The sequence below is a fragment of the Cryptomeria japonica genome, chromosome 2, assembly GCF_030272615.1.
Source record: "Cryptomeria japonica chromosome 2, Sugi_1.0, whole genome shotgun sequence".
Taxonomy (NCBI): domain Eukaryota; kingdom Viridiplantae; phylum Streptophyta; class Pinopsida; order Cupressales; family Cupressaceae; genus Cryptomeria; species Cryptomeria japonica.
Window position 1 is genome coordinate 201,055,045 of NC_081406.1, and position 25,866 is coordinate 201,080,910.

At 36.9% G+C, this 25,866-nt stretch overlaps 1 protein-coding gene across 5 annotated transcripts in view; it reads left to right on the forward strand.

Annotated features, from left to right (window-relative positions):
- LOC131046295 (protein PHYTOCHROME-DEPENDENT LATE-FLOWERING) overlaps window positions 1-25,866 on the forward strand; it is a 125,179-nt gene that overhangs the window by 56,682 nt on the left and 42,631 nt on the right. For all 5 annotated transcript variants that reach the window (XM_057980001.2, XM_057980003.2, XM_057980000.2 and 2 more), the window contains one exon: window positions 13,340-13,420. In XM_057980001.2, the coding sequence (XP_057835984.1) occupies window positions 13,340-13,420 (81 nt within the window). The remainder of the gene's footprint in view (window positions 1-13,339; window positions 13,421-25,866) is intronic.

The following is a 25,866-nucleotide window of genomic DNA, read 5'->3' on the forward strand; positions in this document are numbered from 1 at the left end:
GGGGCAACCTTCTCTGTTATTTCTCTTGGTAGTTAGAACGATGACCATTAAGGAAGGGTATTAGAATAATATCTTTCCCTTTGTGTTATTAATGGTCATTTAAGTCGTTTCTAATTTCACCTCTAGTTAACGATTGTTTCTTTTAGAAACATATTCTTTGTAACTCTATTTAAAAGAGCTTTGTCTCTTTGATTAATTGAACAGCATCGATTCTTTGAAATCCATATGCTTTTGCATCTGTATTAAGCAACCTTAAGTATTATCATTTATAAGTGCCTATCATGAAAGAAGCAATAGATAGAATGAATCTTCACAACAAACTACAAGTGTCAAATGAATAAACCAACCCATGAATGCCCATCAATCATAAAAAGTGAGAGAGATGACACACATGAACACTAGCACCTATTATTAAATGTGGTGAGTATTGGTGACAATGATTCACAAGATAACATATTAATTAAATATGATGATAAATCACCAAAATGACAATTATCAATGGATGACCCATTGTAGGAAAACTTGGCAAGTTCTCACCTGAATTGTGCCATCTTTCAAGTAACTTGCTGAGGATTTGTGAGTTGATTCTTGCTAGAAATCATCAAGTTTTAGATGCAAACATGACGGGTTTCAAGTGTGGTCTCAGCTGTTGAGGGGAAATGGCAGCAGGGGTTGGTTCAGGGGTTGCAAAACCATTTTTTTTCATTTTTTCCTTATTTTCATCTTTAGTGAGTGTAAACTGAGCAAGGTGGATGGATTGTTGAGTGACTTGAGGTCCAATTTGAAGGTTGACTTGACGACTGGATAGCATTTGCAAAGGTGCTTACTTTTTCCCCTTTTTCTTTCTATTCTTATTTTCCTTTTCTTCAAAATTTCAAATGCTGAAGTTCAACACTGAAAGCCCTGCTGTTATGTTGCTAAAATATTTTTCTTTCTTTTTTTGAAATTTCATTTTCATATGAATGGAAAACCCTGCTGTAATGCTATTGAAAATTTCTGGAGGTATTGATAGATTAAAATTCCACCTTGATTGAATTGCTTGCCTAGATGTCTATTTGTATACCCAAGTGCTGAAAGAAGTGAGGAGGGAAATTAATTTCCTATTGTCTAGTGACGAGAAGAAGAAAACTGAAAGGAAGAGGATTAGGGAAGTAGTCGCATGGGTGATGAATTCCATGGTCACCCATGAATCATCATCTCGAGATTCTTTTATTGGCCCAAGGATTTGGCATTTTGTTGATGTGTATTTTGTACACGACCAAACACAGAATAAAATACCTAAAGGTACCTTATCCTCTCTTGAACAAAGTTCCCGACTGCTGAAGATCTCGCCGAAGGATCAATCAGAGTAACTGCAAGGTTCTGTTATGTAGGATCTCTACGTGTGGATAAGCTCTCTGTGGCATGATGTGATTTTGTTGGAATCACAAGGGGACTTACACTTGATGACTAAACGTCTGATTTGCTTTGAATATTGCTGGAACACAGGATTTCACTAGCCTAGATTTTTTGAAAAAAAGGAAAAAAAGATGAGGGCGAGGGAAGGATCTAATTCTGACACTAAGAATGTAGGAGCAATGATTGATCTTTGATGAAATTCTAACTAAGTCTTGTCTTGACATCCCAGGACCATCTCCACAAGGTTAGTGCGATCTTTGGAGGAAAGCTTTATGATGTTCAGATCATCGCTACAGGCATAGACACCATCAGGCTGATGCATATCAATGAAGAAGCGACAATTGAAGTTAAGCTTAAGCTGAATGATTCCAGTTGACTACACAAGGCAAGTCTGCAATCAACAAACTGCTAGTAGTATGGATATACAAATTTCACCATCAATCAAACACATTTCTTCCACTCATCTAATAACATGAAATCAAATCTGAGAAGTATAGAGACCATGCAAATTGTTGAATCGACCCATAGATTTCACCATTTCTTCAATGAAGTTTACAAGTCTTTTACAACAGCATCTTGGCAACAATCTTTGCCTTCCCTTTCTATTCTACTCTAACTGCTATTCTATTTGCTATTCATTAGCTATTCTAACCTCTATGAACTAACTATTCACCTTCTAATTATTAATGACTAACTATCCCTTTACAAATGAGGAGCCAGGGATTATATAGTGTCCTCAATACAATTCGATGGCTCAGATCAACTTGAGATCAATGGCCGAGATTTTACAATGAAAACCCTAATTAGGGTTTGTTACAACAAACTCAATTCTGGCCAATGAAATAATTGCATTATTTGGACACATGTCTTCTCTGGAATAGTCGACCAATGGATAACCAGGGTAGGTACATCGAAGTTTGTGCCATCTTTGATGAGTTAGGTACATTGAACCTGGACACGCTGAGGTGGATCAACCCAACATGGAGGAGTGATGACTGGGATGCCACCTTGCCTGACACTCGGAACTTGGCTGATGTTCAATTTGATGATGTTGCGAAGCTAGCTTTAATTAACTCTTCTGAAACTATCTGCTTCTTCAACGAACCCTTGCTTTATCTTCCTTTGTCTTTGATGTGCAGGATGGATGATGTACCTTGGACTGGAAGATGTCGTCCTTGATGATGCTAGACCGAAAAGGTCGTCCTTGTTGATGCTGGACTGGAGAAGGTCGTCCTTGTTATGGTCTTCTTTCCTTTGCAAAACAAACCCAAAAGATGATTAAGGACACATAATAAATTCATTTCGACATAGCATTTTATACCTTAAATCATCAACAAGAAGACATTAAAATGAAGTTTGCTCAAGATTCTTTCCAGGGACAGGCTTCATAAGAATTTCGCCTTGGACCCTCTGGAAGGGTCAGGAGCGAAATTTGCATTCTTGGTGACTAAAATCCACTCTAAGGCAATCCAAATAACTTCTCTCACCCTTGTCCAGGTTTGACTTTGCTCAAATTTCGGAAGAAAAGATGGTTTTTAGGATTTTCGCTTTGGACCCTTTGGAAGGGTTAGGAGCGAAAATCACTTTTTAGGCTCAATTCCTTCACATTTGATAATCATTGATAAGTCAAAGTTATTTCTAAGGACCTCTCCCATCAAAACTCACCTTAGTCAGCACTAGGCTTGGCACAAAATTGGGAAAAAAGGTGGTTTTGAGAAAATTCGCTCTGGACCCTTTGGAAGGGTCAGGAGTGAATTTCTTGTGTTGAGCTCATTTCTTCATATTTGATGACTCTTGACAATTCAAGGACATGCCTAAGGACACCTCTAATCTTGACCCACACTAGACTTGGCATAAATTTGAGGGAAAAGATAGGTTTTGCACAATTTCGCCCTGGACCCTTTGGAAGGGTTAGGAGCAAATTTCATGATTTGCTTATTTATCCTCATTCAATTCCATTCTTTTCACTTTGTTTACTTGGACTCTTATCCTTGGATCCTTCTCCCATGCTTGCAACATTTCGCTTGACCTCAAAGTGACTAGAAAAGAGAATTTCGCTAGAAATCATGGCCAGGGACAGGACCTATAATGAACGCCTTGGACCCTTTGGAAGGGTCAGGAGCAAAATTCTTCCTATAGCCCAAAATCATCATTTTTTTAGACAAAAATCCATTCAAGGGCAATCTTAAGGGCTTCTATCATTCTTGTCTAGGCCTGACTTGGCACAAATGTGAAAGGAATAGGTGGATTTAGGATTTTCGCTTTGGACCCTTTGGAAGGGTCAGGAGCGAAAATCTCATTCTTGACTTGATCCTTCATCTTTTCACCTCCAATCTTCTCTAGAAGGTAACTAAACATCATTCTCATTCAAGGAACAAAGTCTTAAGCCCAAGCAAGGTCAACAAGGTAGGCTTGTAAGGAATTTCGCTCTGGACCCTTTGGAAGGGTTAGGAGCGAAATTCACCTTCTTGGCTAGAATCCTTCATTTTTTCAAAGCTCTCACACATTTCCAAAGTCCAAACATGTCCACTCTTCCCCTCAAGATGCCTTGCAACTCAAAATTTGGTCAAACTAGGGAGGAAATGAGCCTTAGGAGGATTTTCGCTCTGGACCCTTTGGAAGGGTCATGAGCGAAAATCACCATTTGGGCTTGATTGTTCATTTTTTAAACTTCAATTTTCTCCTGGAGGCAAATATAGATCGTTTTCCATCAACGGAGCAAGGCTTCAAGCCAAAACAAGGGAGCAAATGAAGTATATAATGGATTTCGCTCTGGACCCTTTGGAAGGGTTAGGAGCGAAATTCTCTTTTAGGCTAAAATCTTGATCTTCAAAATCATCGAACTCCACCTCAAGGCAAAAACATACTAGTTTATCATCCAATGTGCCTTAGAAACCAACACTTAGTCAAAATTAGAAAGGAATTGAGAGCTACAAAGATTTTTGCTCTGGACCCTTTGGAAGGGTTAGGAGCGAAAATCATGTTTTGGGTTTGATCCTTGACTTTTCCAACTCTCATCCTCTTTGGGAGGCAAACATAGATCCTTCCTCATGCATCTCCACCTTGGTCCTGACTTTAGCTAAAAGAAAAGTGAGTGTTTTCAAGAATTTTGCTCTGGACCTTTTGGAAGGGTCAGGAGCGAAATTTACATTCTTGGCTAAAATCTTCACCTCATCCACCCTTACTCACCTCCTAAGGTTAGAACATGTCAAGACACCCCCAAACATGCCTAAGGAATTATGAAATTGGTCTTGACAAGTGAGAAATTTAGGTGTACAAGGATTTTCGCTCTGGACCCTCTGGAAGGGTCAGGAGCGAAATTCCTAATCTTGGCCAAAATCCTTCACATTTTCACATCCCATCACCTCAAATCTAGAACGTTGGTGCAAACAAGGGAGAAAATGAGGTTTTCAAGAATTTCGCTTTGGACCCTCTAGAAGGGTCAGGAGCGAAATTCGCTTTGGACCCTTTGGAAGGGTCAGGAGCGAAATTTGACATTTTGGTCTCTCTGTCAGGATCATTTTATGGAATATAACATTTAAGTATTTCTTATACTTTAAGTTATATTCCATATATACTGTCAGGATGTTTGAGAGTGGTTTCGGACCTCCAGGAGTTATATTGCAAAATCTAGTTTTTGGAGGATTGTTCAGTTTTCCAGACTTAGTCAAATTTTAAGATCAAGACATTCCAGACTTAGCCAAATTTCAGGATATTTGAAGATCAGGATGACATTCCAGACTTCATCACTCACCAACTTGACCTAGCTCGGTCCTTCAAGAATGATACTCGCTCACCAAGCAAGACACAATTAGCAACAAGAGCAAAACTAGGCCCTAAGGAAGACTCCCAAAGAAACCCTAATTCTGGGGCCCCAAAGACTCAACCTAGCTCAAGCAGAGCTTGCTATCCAGGCGATCCCCCTAGCGACACTCGAAAAGAAAAGGCTAATCGACAAAACACTAAAAACTAGAAAGCAAAACCCCACAAAGCGAAAAAAGTAGGGGTCCCCATTTGCAATGGGGCGATGTGTGAATACGTCACAACATCTAGCGCCACCTTGAATAAATGTTCCTGAACATTTCAGAGATAAAGACTCAATTGACACTTAGAAGCTCCAGAAGATTCAACCCAACTTATCAGGTGACTAGAAAGTATACTCAAAGAAGAAGAAGAATCCCTAACCAAATCAAAATGCTTAGTCTTTGATTACGCATGTGTGTGCAAGTGTATTCATTCCTCTCGACAAGACAATTATGACCTTCAGGCTCCCCTGTGATTAGCTACGTAATTTATCTGAACCTCAAAAGCATCTTGGATAGAGCCTCGCTGCCAGTCAGATGTCTATAGTCCCAACGAGGTTATCGCCGCAAGCGCACGAACATTGCTCCATTGCTCGTCGAGCGTCCATAGCCCCGATGGAGTTATCCGTATATTCCCGTTAGCCAATTTTGCTATTTCATTTCATTTTTTCTTGATTTTTCTCTTTCATTTTCTCATTTTTTCCTTTTGATATTGCTTTTTCACTCCATCAATTCCTTTGGCTCGTAAAGCAGTGAAGCTTACTAGGGTTTGAGGATTGCGGTGGCGCTAAAGTCAGATTTTAGATTTTTCACCAATCACAGCTTTGCCTGAAAACCATAATGACTAGGAGTCCATTAATGTGTGAAGATATAGTAATCAATAGATGTCGGCATCAAGATACAGAAAATGATTCCCTTCCAGGTCAAGTACAAGTCCTGATCAGATGATAAAGCTAGAGAGGAACAACCTCGGATTCCGAGCGCTTCATGAATAGATATCTAAGAAATGAGCCCGACATAAGATCCCAGATGTTGCTAGTGTGGGAGAAACAACACAGACGCCTTTCTTACAAACGAAGGCTCCTACTCAAGACACCTAAACTAAAGCAAACGACTGACCCAAAAGCAAACTAAGCTAAAGCGCACACCAAAAGAAAACTATCTAAAGAAAGCAAACAACTAAACTACTTGAGCCACACTAGATCATGAGTCAAATGACTCAAGGCAAATTAAGAACAAGGCTCAAAAACTTCTAAGCTAAGACACACGAAAGGAAAACCTACTCTAAAAGCTATATACAAGACTCCTAGACTCGACATGACTCAAAGAAGCGAAATATGTACATGACTTTACATGGTTTCTCAGGTTGTGCAACAGGAGCATGGCAAAAGTGATGGTTCTCAACCTAGCAAATTCATCCTTAAATACAGAAAAGCAAACTCTCACCATGCATCTCTCATACTTAGGCAAATTTTCACTCAAAATGATCAACTGGGGTAATTAGTTAGGACCATGATCAATCCAGATGCAAGTGGTTTTCCCAAAATCCCCATAATCAAAATCATAATAACTTTCAAGGCTGGGATTAAGGAAAGAGACAACCTGGCACATTTCTGGCTCAGACGGAACTGTATTGTCAGAAGCGAGGTCACCAGCTACTTCAGGAGGTCGCCATTGATGATGAACTATTCCACGAGCATTCACAGTGTGCTGATCTTGATTAGGAAATTCCTCTTGTAACAAGCTCAGCGCCCCTTTGAATAACTCAAGATTCTCTGTTTTCACTGAGATATCTTGCATAAACCAGGCATCTTCATGAAATTTTGTTAGCATATCTTCAAAAACCAAGCACTCCCTGATGGATTGAGCCTCAAACATTTCCTCTAGTTGATCAAAGATAATCTCAGGTGATGTCTTGTCTTCAAGAATAGTCTCGGGAGGTCGGAGTTGATGATGGATCATATCACTCACAACATCTTGCCTATCTTGAAAAAATTTGGGCAGTGATTCCACTTGTGTTTCCTCTACAAGATCTTTCAATGCTTCCTCAAATAGCATAATGGTGATGAAATCTTCAAGCGCCCCTTTGAATTGTTCTTCATACCTGGGCTCACTTATGATGATTTGTATCTCTTTGTTCAACATCTCAACTTGATTATCTTCTTCAATGAGGCCATTTGAAATCTCCTGCAATTCAATCTCAAGGATCTCCTTTTGTAGCATAAACGAGAATTCTTCAAGGAACGAGTCATCTTCTCCTTTAATTGCTTGTTCAACTCCTGGATCTTCCTTTATTTTTGTTTGAGTATTTTCAACTGATTCTTCAACTTTTGTTTCATGGTATTCCTTTTCAGGTGCATGGCATGGAGAGCTATCCACTGTAATATATTGTTCCTCAGGTGCATTTGTATTGTCAACGTACAACTGATCCTTCTCACAATCAGATGCTGCAACGATGTCTTGTTCATAGGTCCTCCTGAATTCAACTGCGAGATGTGCACCCCAAGATCTGTTCATGATGCACTCTTCCTCGGACAAAGTTGGCATCCCAAATTGGTTTCTGACTTGATTGATGGCCATTTCACATACTGAGCAAGTAAATTCAGAGTGAGGTAAGTTGTGAATTCTACACCTCAATGGTAGTAATGTGCTCTCTAAATGCATTTCACCATTCAAAATGAGCTGACTCTCGATCATCCACAAGAAGCTTAGAAGAGGATCCTTGCTTTCTGGGACATTGAAGCTGCCTTCTTCTGTTTCTGGCCTAGGGACATCCCAAAAGAAGATTTTTCCCTGCGCTGCCGATTCCATCCTTGATAAGTACTCCAAGCAATGCATTTCATCATGTTCCTCTGTCTCGTGGATTCGGCACTGCCCTGGCCTTGCAAACTCAGACAATCTGCATGGATAAAGCTGTGTATCTAATCTCCACCAAAGCTGAGGAAAATCAACTTGTTGCTCCTCGTGAAACTGTTGCCGCTCCATTGAGAAATCTTTTCTTTTTGATTTTTTGATTTTTTTTTTTTTTTGATTTTCTATTTTTTCACTTTTTTTGGGATTTTCTATTTTTCACTTTGTTTGGATTTTTTGGTTTTTCACTTTTTTTGGATTTTCAAGAATAAAAGAGATCTAGAATATCTCAGATTTAACTTGAACACTCAACTGGTTCCAGCTTGCTTCCTTCTTTCGCAAGTTCAACTGACGACCCAACGATCACCTTCCTTCTCTGTATCACTTCTGTCGAGTGTTGAAGATGACTTTCCACTGATTTTCCTTGGATTCAAGAGTTCGCATTCGCTGTTAGGCACTGCGAATTTTGTTGAGCGTGGGAGAAGGGTAAAAAGCCTTAAGATGATTTCTTCAAATGCAATGTGACTTGACAAGATCCGACTTTCAAATGCTCAGCCCTCCTTCTAGCACCAATTCTGTTGAGCGCGGAGGAGGGTAAAAAGCTCTGGATATCTTCTCTAAATATGACTTGATAAGTTCCACTGATCGCGGCTTGACAATGATCCGCCCTCCTTCTAGCGCCAATTTTGTCGAGCGTGGAGGAGGGTAAAAAGCTCTGGATATCTTCTCTAAATATGACTTGATAAGTTCCACTGGTCGCGGCTTGACAATGATCCGCCCTCCTTCTAGCGCCAATTCTGTTGAGCGCGGGAGGAGGGTGAAAAAAGTCTTTAAGATTACTCCTGTAAACATGAATTGATAGAATCTGAAGTCTAGTTGTTTAGGCATTCATCGCGATTAGGCCCTCCTTCTAGCGCCAATTCTGTTGATGTGTATTTTGTACACGACCAAACATAGAATAAAATACCCAGAGGTATCTTATCCTCTCTTGAGTAAAGTCTCCGAATGTTGAAGATATCGCAAAAAGGATCAATCAGAAGGACTTCAAGGTTCTGCTTTGTAGGATCTCTACTCGCGGATAAGCACCAATGGTCGTTGTGTTTACTGTTTTTTCAAGGGGCCTTACGTACTTTCAAAGAAAGCTTGTTTGTGCAACTACCTTCCAAATGAGGAAACAGGGTTCTCCTAATACTAATAGATTTTCAAAAAAGATCAAAAGATAAAGGTTTCGAGGAAAAGATACTTAAACTAATCCTAAGAGTGACTTAATGAGGACTGGTCTCGATAAGATTCTACCAATTTCAGTGGAGTTGTAATCCTTTGGCGATACTGAAATTGGTAAAATCTTATCGAGACCAGTCCTCATTAAGTCACTCTTAGGATTAGTTTAAGTATCTTTTCCTCGAAACCTTTATCTTTTGATCTTTTTTGAAAATCTGTGAGTATTAGGAGAATCCTGTTTCCTCATTTGGAATGTAGTTGCACGGACAAGCTTTCTTTGAACGTACGTAAGGCCCCTTGAAAAAACAGTAAACATAACGACCACTGGTGCTTATCCGCGAGTAGAGATCCTACAAAGCAGAACCTTGAAGTCCTTCCGATTGATCCTTTTTGCGATATCTTCAACATTCAGAGACTTTACTCAAGAGAGGATAAGATACCTTTGGTTATTTTATTCTGTGTTTGGTCGTGTACAAAATACACATCAACACATTCCTCCATGTAGAAAATTTTTGTGTATATTCTCCAAATTTCTTCATTCATCGTAGTGTCCTATATCACAACCTTCACTTGAGGTATTGCTTGGAATTGAGAAAAACAACATGAGGCTAGGATGGCTGCACCAAACTTTTGGTACTACAATAATATGTTATTTAATGTGGTGAACAACCCATATTGGGAAGGATTGGTAAGTGCACTAATTGTTGCTATGGGGTTTAAGACTCCAATTGCCAAGGATTTCACAGGTCCATTGCTAAATGAAGTAAAAAAGTACATAATTTGTAGTAGATGATTAGAGGAAGTACAACAGAAAAAAGGTTGCAACATTTATTAGATGGATGGACAGGTAGGACCAAGACATTGATACATTTTTTAGTGGCTTTGAGTGGTACATAGTTGTTCTTGATTTCAAACCTTATCATAGTCTCGAGGGTCGATTCACACTTTCAAAAAGTAAATAGGTTCAACAATACAATATTTAACAATGCTCGAGACCGCTTCCATGGTTTAGTGTTCATGTTTTTACACAATCTACATAACACCAATCATTGTTTAACATAAGTATATTATAGGCCGAGAACTAAAGTTAAACACAACAAATTGTTTCAGAATATCTAAGTTTTTTTTAAGAGGGGTAAATGCTTTTGGCCCAGAGCTATGAACCAGTGAGGTCACAAATGGGGGACCTCATCCCTAAATAAACATTCCACAATAGCACCCAAATGGGGTTCGAACTTTCGTGGCAACAACAACAACATCACAACTTAACCATCACACCATGCCAATACCGGCAATTTCAGAATATCTAAGTTGTAAGGCATTGTAATCTTTAGTTTGTAGCTTATTATCTTAGAGGGCTAAGTTGGAAGGTCTTTTAGTTATTTATTACTGTCACAAAGTAGTTAAGCCGAAAGGCTTTGAAGAGACAGCCAAGATATTGTTGAACAGAGGGGAAGTCGAATGCCTTGATACAATAAAAAATGTAATGTGTCAACTAAGTGACTAAATCGAATGACCTCAAAGCAACAGAGGTATTACACTTTTACACGGTGATTAAGTCTTTTGGCTTTGATACAACAAACATAAAATATAGGTACAACGTCACTAAGCTATAGAGAGGTTGATTATTCTATTGAAATGTGCTGTTATCTCGGAGAGTAGCTAGCCAAATGACTATAATATGATAGTATTATTACACTGATACAAGCTAAATAGCTGAATGGCTATAAAATTTTACACAAAACCCTACATCAACCATTCCATGCTAAATATTATAAATACATACTCTAATGGGACAATTGTATCAACTACCCAGGTTGGATATTCCATCCCACTATCCAATATTTACCCCTTTGTTAATCACAGTAGGTTTTTAGTTCAAAGCAAGAAATCGTTCGTGAATCTAGCTTTTCTATGGAGTTTAAGACCCAATCAACTATCATACAAGTTGGTAAGGTTGAGAGGAATTTGAACTTTACCATTTTCTCATAACACAAGAACAAGTCTACTACACATAATCCTTAAAAGACACAGCCGATAGGATTTTTGACACAACCATCTATTGGTATAAGAGTTGAACACAGAAAACCCATAAACCATCAAAAAACCCAAAACAAAGAACTAGTGTTATGTACATTCATAAAGAAATAGTGAAGTTTAAGTGTAATGTACATACTAGTCTTCACAAAGATTTTCAAATCATTTACATTCACATTGAAATAGTGAAGTACTAGTGTAATCTACATACCAAATTTTGCTGATTGTGCAAGAACAATATTTTCCAACTTCCTCCTGCTCGGTTCTCCTCTTGCATTCGTTTCTTCCTCTTAACCCTTTCAGAATTCCCTGTTCCTCTCCTTGATTCATTGCACGTTGTCCCCTTTCCATCTTTCTTGCAGGCTTTCTCTCCATTCTCCCTTCCTTTATTACTCCACTTCATGGAAGTAAATGTCCATCTTTCCCTTAGCTCTCCACTTGGTGGAGTTCCACCCTTCGAAGCTCTCCTTCATTAATTTTAAGTACTGAACTATTAAATGCCATCTCCCATGATGTCAATTGATCTCATGCAATCATTTTAATTTATTTTCGCAAACCAATGCTTATTTTCCAGCTAGAGTATAATTATTTATTCAACTCTATTACTCTCTGCGAATCAATAGATCATCTGGAATAATTCCATTCTGAAATTTAATAAAATACCTCAGAAATTTGTCTTGAATCTAGACTTTACAAATTTTGCCCAAATACAAATTCCGCTGTGATCCACCTCAAAAGTTGAGTTGGGTTTCCGTCCAATCAACCAAATCACCAAAGGGTTTTCGTCCCAACAATTCTGAAGACAAGCTTCCTCTCAAAATTTAGTAACCTCAACATTAACAGTTCTCTCTAAAAATCCATTTTTATAGAAATTTAATGAACCTTCTAGAATTTGTCATTTGTAACCAATTTTGGAATATTCGAGAAAATACATTAAATATTCTAGCCCATAAAAATGATTTTATTTAATATTTGTTAACTCAAAAATTACTTAAAATTAAATAATAATTAATTAAATATTAGTTGCCAAATTTAACTTTAGACAATGTAATAAAATAATTAATTAAATATTTAATTTTCTCAAGCTTGTCAAAAATGGGACATTACATCAAGCTATAACAGTTTATAGTTCAGTTCACTTTTTAGTTATATTGTACTTTCTGACTAAGATGTAAAAATTACTCTAGTCCAGATGTATGCTATTACATGAGAAGAGATATTGGACTGATGATTTTCTGTTTTCATGTGGCATGATTTAGTTGAAAAAGTACTTTGTTGATTCTTTCCTGTCATTCACTCCTTGAGCATGTTCAATGTGGAAAAGTTTCTTCTCTGTGAATTGATTTGTAATGAAGGTCTTATGCCTATTTCTCTTCCATCTGTTGTGTCAATCGAGTTGGCTGAATTTGATAATGTCGATTCTAGGTTATGTAGGAGGCACTTATCCCTCATTAAGCAGAACTGCAAGGCCTCACCAATTTTATGTTTTGTGTAATGAGCTACACAGCAATTTGAATAACTTTCTCTGCACATGATGAAAAACTTTAATGTGAGACTGGTTAAACGCTAATGCTATAGATGTTCATGTACATCTATAATTGGTTCTTTAAACATTGTAAATGTTAATTTCCTTTTTTGCAAATTATTGAAATGTTTTTCATATTAGCAGTTTCATTCATTATAACACTGATACTTTGTCAGATATGATCTCTTACGTTGATTTTGAGCAACAAATGTATAGTTTATTTATCCATAGTTCTTTTTGATGATGTATGAACTTATTTTCCATTTGAAATTACACAACAACTTGCTAATAGAAAAGCATCATACATATGCTTGTTTTGGCATTTGACAAATTCTAGTTTGAGGCCTAGCGATGGCATTGTGGATGCAAACATCTTTGTATATGCTTTCTTTTTAATCATTTTCAACATTCTGAGTTACAACTGTCTCTTTTGTGTGGCTATAGCTTATGCTGATATTCTTGAACTCATGTTAATCTAGATCATTATGGCTCTCAAATTTTACAGGCGATCAATGATGGTTGGTTACCAGGAGATATTCTTGAAGAAATACCATGCAAGTATGTTAATGGCAGTGTTGTGTGTGAGGTAATGAACAATGTTGAGCTAGCTTTGAACCGAGTTAATGAGCATTCGATTTTTACAAAGTTCTCTACATTTAAGTGTAGTGAATCAGGTGGTTCAATCAGACTGGTTGTTAGATAGAGATGTTTTATTTTCCAAAAAGCTAGTCAAAGTGAATAGTTGAGATGATGGGCAGTGCTTTTAGTATGTTGACTGTTTTTGTAAAATGTGCTGTTATTACTTTTATTATTAGTTTAATATATTTGAATCTGGTGGTCAAATTAGATTGTAAGAATCCCTGGGCTGTAAATCTGTCTAAAATTTCTGATTTCTTATTCTGGGTATTTTTTCATATGGTTTGCATGGTTTTAAAAAGTTTTATATAGCAATGTTAGGAATTGATAGCTTTTGTAATAACTAAATACGCTATTTGGCATTCATCATATGGGGGAAGGTACATGATAAACTATTTATTAACCATCTTTATCATATTCATTAACCTTACAGAATAGGCCAAATACATAAATGAAATACTGTGTTACAGATCTGACCTGTTGGTGAGCAGCATTCACACTTTTTCACAGATAGCTTAATTTGCAATTTGCATACAATGACCAAACACTCCAAGGATTGAATGGAAGCTTATCTGCTGTAGACATGACTGAAGTACAAACATCCACGCACCTCCAGCTATGAGTTTTGATCTTCAAATAATTCTCTGAATTATTGATGGCCCCTGAAATTGCCGCCAATCTGTTTTCCCACTATTGGCAACTCAGTCTGGAACTTAATGTTAGTTGGAAATGTCTACAGAAGGGGCTGGACTTCACACCAAGTTTATTTCCCCACATTTCAATACAAATGGCATATGGCATATTAAAACTTGATTCCAATGTCATACATTCAGCTTTTGATATTATTATTATTATTATTTGCATATGAATGTATTTGATACATTGCTCGTTGCAATAGATCATACAACCTGCAGCCAGCAAATAATGAAGTCATCCACAATTTGTCTGAATTTCTCATGCCAAGGGCAAATTGTGAGTGCCTGAGGAAGCTGTGCTTAGCACTCACTTAGCACAATAATTATTAGATTAAAATAATTGACCAGAAATGAGCTCAGGCCTTCATGACTCAACTGGAACCTGCAATAGCAAGCCCTGTTCAAGCTCTTTATAACAATCCTCACTTTCAAACAGATACGGAAGATATGATCCCAACCAAAGTGCCATGCAATCAGGTAACCTGTGACACGATAGGAATTCTCCAAGGAAATTACGCAATTCTCCTCCATAAGCCCATATTTTATTGCTACTATAAATAAATGAATCTCCCAAATATGAAGTAAACAACAGATCGAATATATTAGCCACCTAACCAATAGTCATTGCCAGCTCACACCAGATTATGGGTCAATAATGTGATTAGACTCCACACCACCAGTAGTTACTGTTCATTTGTATTATTCTTGCCACACAAATGGACTCTCACGAATTCAAGAAAAAGTCCAATGCGATGTCAGAAATATATTTCATATATAATGATTATTGGTTACGGCTGAAGCAGAAACTTTATCTACCTTTGTTTACTAATACAGACCGCCAAACTCAAAGAATATTTCTTTATTCAGTGATAGCTTTCTTTTCTCAATAAGAATTGATGCAACAGTGTTATTCAATCATTTGCTCCAAATATCTTTTAATACGGAGTCGCCCATCAAACTCAGAATAAATTGACCATAGGAGACTCATACTCAATAATATTTTAATTGATCCATACTGAAACTCATTTCTCCAACAACAATATTTGTTGTGAAAATGGATAAATACCTCTGCAAATAACCTTTATTCTGATCACTGAGTCATTTGCTTCTGAAATTTGTCTTCATTGAAGAAGACTTTACAAATTTCACTGTTGCAGTGCTAATGCGAACTCCGTTGCGAATCCACCACTACTATCAGGTTGGGTTTTCGTCCAACCGTACAAGTTCGAGGGTTTTTGTCCTCCAACTTTTTGAAAGCCAAGCCTCTCCAATAACTCTCTAATAAAATTCCTGAATCTGCCATCCTCTTCTTTCACCACCTTTTTTATAATATATTATTTGGCAACCGCTCCAATAAAAATATTAAATTAAAATAACTTAATATTTGCATCATAAAGTGACTTTAATACTATTATATATTAACTATAAAAGCCACTTTATATAAAATAATTAATTGCCTTAAGTCAAAATAATAATTTAATTAATTTTCTATTTATTTTTAGCACTGGCAAAAGCAGGACATTACAGTTACTAGAAAAGAAGACTTTATTATAACCCACTAGTGGGTAAAGTATTATTTGTAGTATAGGTCGCTATTTCTCTGAAACAAAAACGACACGTTTTTTGCTGTTGAAAAAGAAAATCCACTAATTTGCAGAATCATAAGTTTACAAAGTAACTTTGCATGATTTTTTTAAAATTTTTCTGCCAAAACCTGCTCACGAATTCATATAGTACTGCACTATTACACACAGGAATCTTTTGGCACTTTCTATGTCTTTCCAACAATTCCTCAATCCATCATTGTCGACAGTAGTCCCTAAGACAATTTGCTGTCATGTATCTCAAGGCTCTAGTTCAGCTTTGATATCATATTACGAAAAATCCAAGACACAAAATGATTACCAAAATATTTGATATTAACAAAGGAGTGAAAGTCTCCTTAAATAGGATTTACAAAAGATCTATCTGTAAAGGTTATCCACAATTAATAAAGCAAAGGAAAAGAACTTAACCAAAGGAATAAAGAATATTCCTAAAGTCTATCCTAACGACTTAATTGATCATTATAAACTTAATATTACAATACTACCTTAATAGAAAATAGGTACTTAATGGCTATCATTGGAGCAAAAAAGAAAAGAGAATGAGGCATACAAGCAGAAAAAGCAATGCATGTAAGGTGCCGTACAAGCTGTAAAAGATAGCAGTCAAGTATTTAATGTCGATGTTTATGGTTTATGGTTCATGGTTGGGTTAAGATTTAGGAGTGAGGGTTAAGAGTTTATTGTTTGGATTCTAGTGTTTGGTGTTTTAGTTTAAGGTTTAGAGTTGGATTTAAGTTTTAGGGTTTATGATTATATCTTTTGGATTGAGGTTTTAGGGTTTATGGTTGAGGTTTGGGTGTTTAGAGTCTTATGGTTTATCCCAAAGTTAATGTTTTAGGTTAAGGATTAAGGTTTTTATGTTCTGGAGTTTAGTGTCTAGGGTTGTGTTGAGGGTTGGAAGTTGATTGTTTTAGGGATTAGTGTTTGAAATTCCTCAAAGAGGCTCAAATGATTGCTGCATGGGACAATTTACATGCACTCCAAGATTTTTGGAATGAATCTATATGTTACGTTGTTTGGTAATTTGGGCCCCTCTAGTGAACTCACTAATGTTTAGGATTTATCCTTTGGGGTTGGTAGGAGGATTGATAGTTGAAGTTTGATGATTGTGGGTTTAGGGATTAGTATTTAGGGTTTATGATTAAGAGTTGATGGTTGATGTTTGATGTTTAAGGGTTGAGAGTTGAGAGCTAAGGGTTGTGTAGTTCGTGGATTAGGGTTGGGTTGATGTTTTAGGGTTTATGGTTTATATTAGGGTGTTTAGGTTTGAGAATTCAGGTATAGCATTATGAAAGTGCACCTTCACTAGAAACATAAATTGAACAACAATGAACAATATAAGAAAAACTGAACAACTAGTGGACTGCTTGCCACAATTGTCACAAGTGCAAACTTTCTAACTATGAAAGAGTGTAAGAATTGACTGGGATGTGCTATGTAAAGGAAAGATGATGTTTTCAAATTAAATATTGAAAGAGGAGATATTATTTTACTAAATGTGTTAATTGATAGAGGATCAGCTGTAAACATACTATTAGAGAAGGTATGTAAAAAATTGGGTAAATCATCATTGCTAAGAGATGATGTCAACTTGCAATTAGCAAATCAAGAATGGGTTTCCTTGCTGGGTATTTGATTAAGAAATTATGATAGTAGGCAGTATTAAGCTCACTCTTTGTAGCTATAAGAATGGAAAGTGTTCTAAAGCATTACAATAAAATACAAGGACGCCCTAGGTCAAAGCCATCATAATTAAGAAAGAAAGACCATTGTTGTCAAAATTGTTGAAACCTGACTAACTATGGATACACTATTAGATTTTAGATAAATGGAGAAGAACAATCTTGTTCAAGTGGCAATCTAGATAATGAATTCGAATAATAGAGGAGAAGCTTGGAGCTTTCTTGGTAGTGGGGATATGAAGGTTTACTTGCCATTATGGCACTTCCAAGAGTCTCCTTCGTGTTGCTTGATGGTTTTTAGCTTAAAGATAGCTGCCTGCAACAGGCTTCTTTTGATTTTCTTTTGAAATATCAAAATTACTTGATTATGTCTTGCTTTGAGGTACTCGTTGAGTGGAAAGAGAAATTGTTGTCCAGCAAAAAGAACCCTGTTTTATACAAGTGAAATGTTGTGAATGAGAAAGATGGTACTCTGCCACAAGTTAATGTGGTGTATAATGTCTCTACCAAGGAGGAGATTCCTCTTGAACCATTGACCAAAATGGTTGCCTTGGCCTATAAGTGGCAAAAGGCTGTAGACAAAGTTACTACTCCCAAAAGGTGTTGATGGCGCCTAGTAAATTGTGATAAATTCTTTGAATTCTGAAGCAGACATGGAAGGTTGGGTTAATCCTTGTATAAGGAAACTATATTTCATAACAGCTTGAAGGAATGGGCTGGAGAAAGGTAAATAGATGAAGATTTAAGATTTCTTTTAGAAAAACTAGAGAAAAATAATTATTTCCCCTGGCCCTACCCAACTGCCTTTTCTGATTGCTACAAAAGTCTGCAATTGGAATGTTAAAGGCCTGCCTTTTTTGACTTCTATTAAAGTCTGCAATTGGAGTGTACCCTGTAAGTATGTAAGCTCCAGACAGAAAGTCTAGAGAGCACCTTGATTTGCCCTTGTTGCAAAAGGTCAAGCTTGTTGGTTTTAATCCTGAATGTGTACTTGTATATTATAATATTTCTCATTAAGTTCTACGAGTGATAACAAACAAGAGCAGAAAAAATAAATATCCTGTTATGGCTCATTAAGCTGCAATTGGCCTAGAGTTGAATCCTTCCTATGGCTGGTTACCATAGTGATATTCTCTCCACTGTTAGAATTCACAGAAAAGGTTTCAATGTGTCTTATATCTCCTAATTGCCATCAAGCCTTCGAAACAACAGACCATCCTTTCTTTCACTGTTCATAGACCAAAAGCATCTTAAGGTCAATGGCTCAATTATTGGATTGTTAAACCGTCGTCCTGAGTTCTGTCGTTCAAACTGCAACACATATAGTGCTAATTGATGGGCTTAAGGGTGTATACCCTAACCATGAAATTAGGATTCGATGTATTTTGGCAGATCACCTTGTGAAATCTATTGTGGATCAGAATTTGTTCACTGGGCTAATCACTCTGAGAGGTGAAATTTCCTCCCTAGTCAAATCCATACCATGTTTTCCTTAGAGAAAACCAACCAGGCAACCTTGCCATGTTAATGAAAGGCAGTTAGAAAAAAGATACAGTAAAGGGCTTGTCACTGGTTCACTTGGGTGGGAAATCACAAGTCAGTAGGAAAAAAGATGATATTTGATGTAGACAATAAGGGTCACAAGTCTCATGTCATTCTTCCTGCTCATTTATGATTAGATTTGTTAGGTCTCCATCATACCGTACACCATTACATCTTTAATGTTCAATTTCTTAAAGAAACTTTGCCAAAGCACATTATACTTTATCGACCCCTTTCATCTACCTCCCTAGTTGTCTGATGCTATTTCCTTGTAGCATTGAGTTCACCCACCACTCAATTATGCCTGTAGTACTCTAAGTTACACCAATCCCCCACTCATCTTTTTGGATGGGTCCCATAGTTGTTTATTTAGCATGCTTCCTTGATAACAACATCCCATCCCTTTCTTCCCTTAGTTCTTAAGTTGTGAAACCTAACAACAGCTAACCCTCAACCTCTCCCCAGCCTTCTCTTCACCTATAGACCTTCTCACATTTTTCCTTTGAATGTCTCTACATTCACAATGACCATCTGGTGTTCAAACTACACTTGCAAACCCTTCGTTCTTTTTCTATTTTCACACTAAATTTTATCTATTGAACAATGGTCTAGTGTTCTGCACAAGTCATCTAGTTCAAGCATTGCAACCAGGTTTATCTGCCTTCGTGTTCTATGACTACTCATTTACTGTCACCACCTGCAATAGTGTAGTTGTTGTAAACATTCAATAAGGTGGACACTTTAAAAAAATAAACACTTTAATTTTCCTCTCCTCATTGTTGCATATGGGAAAATTTTCTTGGATGACTTCAGTTTCAATGGTTTTGAAATGGTTTCAAGAAGATAAATGAAGCGTCAGTTTAAAAAATATAAAACAAAAGTTGGGTTTCATTTTATTGAATTGCGTTTATGAGAAGCTTAAAAGAAATCCTCAGTTGGGCAACTCCCTCTAAATTGTTGCATCTGAGAAATTGTTCTGGGAGGACTTCAGTTTTAAAGTGGATTTTGAGATGAAAAATGATGTGATGGGCTTTCTAATTTCTGTCACTGTTGGAAATTTCAACAACACATGTTGGACACACTTTGTATTGAAGATGTTTCATGGAGGTGGATTTACAAGAATCACCTCTTCCTTTCTTTCTTTCATAGTTTTATCCTTTTTTATTATACATTTTGGATTATAAAGCACTCTCTTATGTGTCTTCAGTTTGATATATTATGCTCATTAAATAATTAAAATTAGGATTACTCTCCCAAATGGTCTCCCAAATGGCAGATTTAATACACCCCTACATGCTAGCTTGGAGACTAGAAGAGTATATGCCTATCCAGCAAATATCTTCCATTTTGTAGAGCCAGGTTTTTATTTAAGATTTAAGAACAAATGTCATCATTTTTTGTTTTGTTTATCTTGAGAATATCTCTTGAATGTTGAATTGCTTTGGATGGGGGGTTTGGAAATTGTCCAGCAATCCTCCATTCATTTGACTGCAGCTATAGTTTAGGCTCAGAAATAATAGTTTCCTTTTCTTGGACTGAGTTCTGAAGAATCTGTTAGTGTAGTTGACTATGGAACTGTATCATGAGGTCATGAAAATCCTTGTGACATTCTCTAGGCCTGAGATTAGGCTGTAGAATCTCCTGTCCCGATCTTTTTATGTCACAACTGTTGTGTCAGAGGGTTTTGTCTATCAGAACAAAGGTGCTTACATCCATGACTTCTCACTGGTTTCTTAAAATTTCAAGATATTACCAAAAATTGATCCCAATTGTTTTGACCAAAACTGTGATTGGGACTGAGAACCATGGAATCCCCCTGGCAAAGAACCCTTGGAATTATTTTGAAATAGTATTTAATAATGAATACTAACAATAAAATTAAAATATAAAAGAATAAAAATAAAAATAAAATAAAAATATAAAGAATTAAATTAAAATAATAAAGTTTAGTTAAGTTTAATAAATGGTCAAAAGGCATGGAATGAAAATTTGTGACTCCCTCAAACATGAGGTATAAAAGGGAGAAGAGAACTTCATTTGAAGGGGATTTTTTAATCAATAATCAGAAGTGCACATCTGATTTGAATAATAAGACAACAATAAGGAGACATGGCCCTTTAAATGGATGTCTTTTAAAGAGATGTCTCCTCAATAAAATAGGACACTATAAAAGGATATAGAATGGAGGAAGGAAAGGAAAAGTGAACATTTGAATTAAGGAAGGATTAATGGAAGAAGAAAGGAATGAGAAGAAAATAAGGAAGGGACTCTTTCAAAGGAGGGACATGCTGAAGGGTCGTGATTCTTTCGAAGGGTGGTAATTGTGGAAGGTTGTGACTATTGCAAAGGGCAGACATGGTGAAGAGGTGTGACTCTTCCTCACATTGGGAGATATATAAAGGAGAAGGTTTCATCTAAGGAGGACATCCAAGGGAGATCAATTTGGAGAATAATTTATTATTCTCAAAGACAACAATGAGAAGTGGTGACTCAAATTTTATGAAAGGTTATGACCCTTTCACCTATAAAGTAGAAAGGGGAGATCACTCCAAGCAAAGCTCAATGCATCATCACTCGTCAATGCATCAAGAAATCAAGCAATCTATGAATCAACAAAGGTCAAATCAAACAATCTATCAATTAGCAAAGATCAATTCAACAAAGTGGATAAGCAAGCAATCAAAACATCATCAATCATCAATTCACATCTTGAAATCAGAAATCAATCATCAAATGTGTTTTAAGGAGTCAATCACTCTATCGAATCAATCAATTTATCATTTAAGAATCACTATCTAATCAACATTCGTTTAATCAATAATTCATTCGAATATCAATCATTCAACAACAATCCATCAATCAAGGAAAGCAATTGAATTAGTATCAGTGCTCATAAAGATCAGATCATTTCATAATATATCATAGACTAAGAACTAATCACAGCAATCAGCGAACAAGGAACAAATAATGAGAATTAAAAACCTATAAACAACAGACACATATTCAGGATCAGACTCCCACTAATCTGATTCAGACCTGTTATAATCAGCATCCTATAATCTGAATAATGGTTCTTGTGGTATATATTTAGCTTGTGCATTAATTGTCAATATTTATTCCATTTATGATTGGATATAAATTGCATATGTCTGATTAATAAATCTGTTGTCAACCCCCATCACGTATAGAAAGAGGTGTAAGGAAGGGGGAAATCATGAGGATTGCCATCTAGGTAGGATACCTTGAGTGGATGTCCATCTTGCCTGCCACCAAGGCCGAGAGGGCCAGGGCTTAGATAGGACCAAGCTTGCAAAACTCGGCGAGCAATTCAAAAACTCGCGAGTAATCGCGATCCATAATGTCGCGCGAGTTAATCGCGGAAATACTCGGCGCGATTTTTTTGGCAAATACTTGCCGTTAATGGCCAAAACCCGCCCGAAACGCGCAACAAAATGCGAGAAAAACGCGACTTAAGTCGTAGGCAAAAAAAAACCGAAGTCTTTATTCCATTTCGCGGCTCGCGCGACTCCAGAAGGCAAAAAACGCCACGCGATTTCCAGTAGGGTTTGCATTTGCACGCCGCGACCAGGTTTTTACTTGTTTATTCGTGATCTTTTTGTATTGTTTTATTTCGAATTCACAATCATTTTAAATTTTAATCGAATGACTGTGTAATACACAGTCATTTGAAATGACTGTGTATTACACAGTCAAAATGACTGTGTATTGTTTGCATTTGCACGCATGACCAGGTATCTTTTTGTATTGTTTTATTTCGAATGACTAAGACTGTGTAATACACAGTCATTTGAAAATGACTGTGTATTACACAGTCTTAGTCATTTCAAATGACTGTGTATTACACAGTCATCATTAGATTCATTACACAGTCACAGTCATTTGAAAATGACTGTGTATTACACAGTCACAGTCATTTCAAATGACTGTGTAATACACAATCATTAGTAATTACAGTTATTTCAAATGACTGTGTATTACACAGTCATCAGTCATTTGAAATGACTGTGTAATACACAGTCATTTGAAAATGACTATGTATTACACAGTCACAGTCATTTCAAATGACTGTGTAATACACAGTCATTTCAAAATGACTGTGTATTACACAGTCACAGTCATTTCAAATGACTGTGTAATACACAGTCATTTCAAATTTTCAAATGACTGTGTATTACACAGTCATCATTACACAATCATAGTCATTTCAATTTTCAAATGACTGTGTAATACACAGTCATTTCAAATTTTCAAATGACTGTGTATTACACAGTCATCATTACACAGTCACAGTCATTTCAAATGACTGTGTATTACATAGTCACAGTCATTTCAATTTTCAAATGACTGTGTAATACACAGTCATTTCAAATTTTCAAATGACTGTGTATTACACAGTCATCATTACACAGTCACAGTCATTTCAAATGACTGTGTATTACACAGTCATCATTACACAGTCACAGTCATTTCAAATGACTGTGTAATACACATTCATTTTCAAATGACTGTGTATTACACAGTCATCAGTCATTTGAAATGACTGTGTAATACACAGTCATTTCCAAATGACTGTGTATTACACAGTCATTTGAAAATGACTGTGTAATACACAGTCATTACAGTCATTTCAAATGAGAAATGACTGTGTATTACACAGTCATTTTCAAATGACTGTGTAATACACAGTCATTACAGTCATTTCAAAATTTCAAATGACTGATGACTGTGTAATACACAGTCATTTTCAAATGACTGATGACTGTGTAATACACGGTCATTTGAAATTTTGAAATGACTGTGTAATACATAGTCATTTTCAAATGACTGATGACTGTGTAATACATTAATCATTAATGTACATTGTAATTAATGACTGTGTATTACACAGTCAATTGTGAAATACTCATAGTCATTTGAAATGACTGTCAACTGTGTAATGTCAATGTGTATTAAAGTATTTCATTTAAATTTAAATTTGAAGTTAAAAACTTAAAAAAATACACAACCAATTAAAAATTTTAATTTTAGAGAGTCATCTATTAATAGATGACTGTAAATAAAATACAGTTATATAGTCATTGTAATTTTTGGATGTTTGTGATTTTTTTTGGTAACAATGTTATTTATCTCTAAATGTTGCCTCTCTTTTGCTAGGTTCTTTTCCACATCTTTTTGAAAGAAAATGGATTCAGCTTCTACAGTTAAAGTTGGTGGCAAAAAGAGAGACCCTTGTTGGAAACATGGGAGACCAGGTCCAAAACGAGGAGATGTTTTTTGCAACCATTGCAAAAAAATTGTAAAAGGTGGCATTAATAGGTTCAAATATCACCTCGCAAAAATTCAATGCCGAGATACCACAAGCTGTACGGAATGTACTGAAGAGGCTACGAGAGATGCAATAGCAACGCTTGAAGCATATGATCAAAGGAAGGCAACAAAAAAGAGAACAGCAGAGGCAATGGCAGCCCCAAGGGCAGATTTGAGTTCCATGGGGTCACTTACAGATGTGGGGACATCTGGTTCTTCCCTTGGGCCACGGATACGAGCAAAGGGAACTTTGGACAGCAACATGGAAAACTTCTTTATTCCACGTAACACTCCTGGTGCACAACCTGGATTGCTTGGCACTGCATGGAATAAAGAGGCTCACCAACAAGCCAAGGTGGCATGTGCTAGATTTTTTATCTACAACGATGTTCCGTTCAATGCTATTTCTAGTCCATCTTGGGACCAATTGGTCACCGCGTTGACTGTGGCAGGTAAGGGGTTCAAATCCCCAAGCCGTTACGAGGTAAGTGGACCGTTATTGCAGGATGAGGTCCAAAACACTCATGCATTAGTGGAAGAGCAAAGGACTATTTGGGAAAAGAATGGCTGCACCATTCTTTCTGATGGATGGACAGATGGTAGGAACAGTACACTCATCAACTTTCTAGTTGCTTCAGGAGGACAGTTAGTATTTTTAAAATCAATTGATGCCTCCAATGAAGTGAAGAATGCGGAGACCTTGTGCAACATGTTGGATGAAGTGGTGATGGATGTGGGAGTGCAGAATGTCATCCAAGTTGTGACTGATAATGCAGCTGCATATGTGGCAGCCGGCAAACTTCTAATGGCTAGACATTCGACATTATTTTGGAGCCCTTGTGCTGCTCATTGTCTTGACTTGCTCCTTGAGGACATAGGGAAACTAAGTTGGGTAAAGAAAGTGGTTGAAGATGGAAGGAATATCACCAAATACATCTACAATCACACATGGGTCCTGAATCTTATGAGAGAGCACACTGAAGGTAAGGATCTTGTGCGGTCGGGGGTCACACGCTTTGCTACCAATTTCCTCACCTTGCAGAGCATACTTGCTACATTGCCCAACCTGAAGCGGATGTTCGTGAGTGAAAGATGGTTGGGGAGTCCTTATGCTACAAAGCCTGAAGCAAAGAAGGTTGTGATTGCCATTTTTGATACTAATTTTGCCAAGATAGTGGAGGAGATCATCAATGTAAGTTTTGAAACTTTAATTGATGATTTATTATTTAATTTTCTAATATTTCAATCTGCTGATTTTGTTAGATTTTTTATATCTAGGTGTCGGAACCGTTGGTGAGGGTGCTACGAATGGTGGATGGGGATCATAACTCCATGGGGTATCTATATGAGGCCATGGATAAGGCCAAAGAGGCGATTCAACACTTGTATGGGTCAAACAAGACCAAGTATGAACCCATATGGCGCATAATTGATCGGAGGTGGAACCATCAACTCCACCAACATATTCATGCTGCTGCCTACTTCTTGAATCCCAAGTTTTTTTACTCTCCGAGTTTCAGAGCAGATGCAGAGGTTAGAATT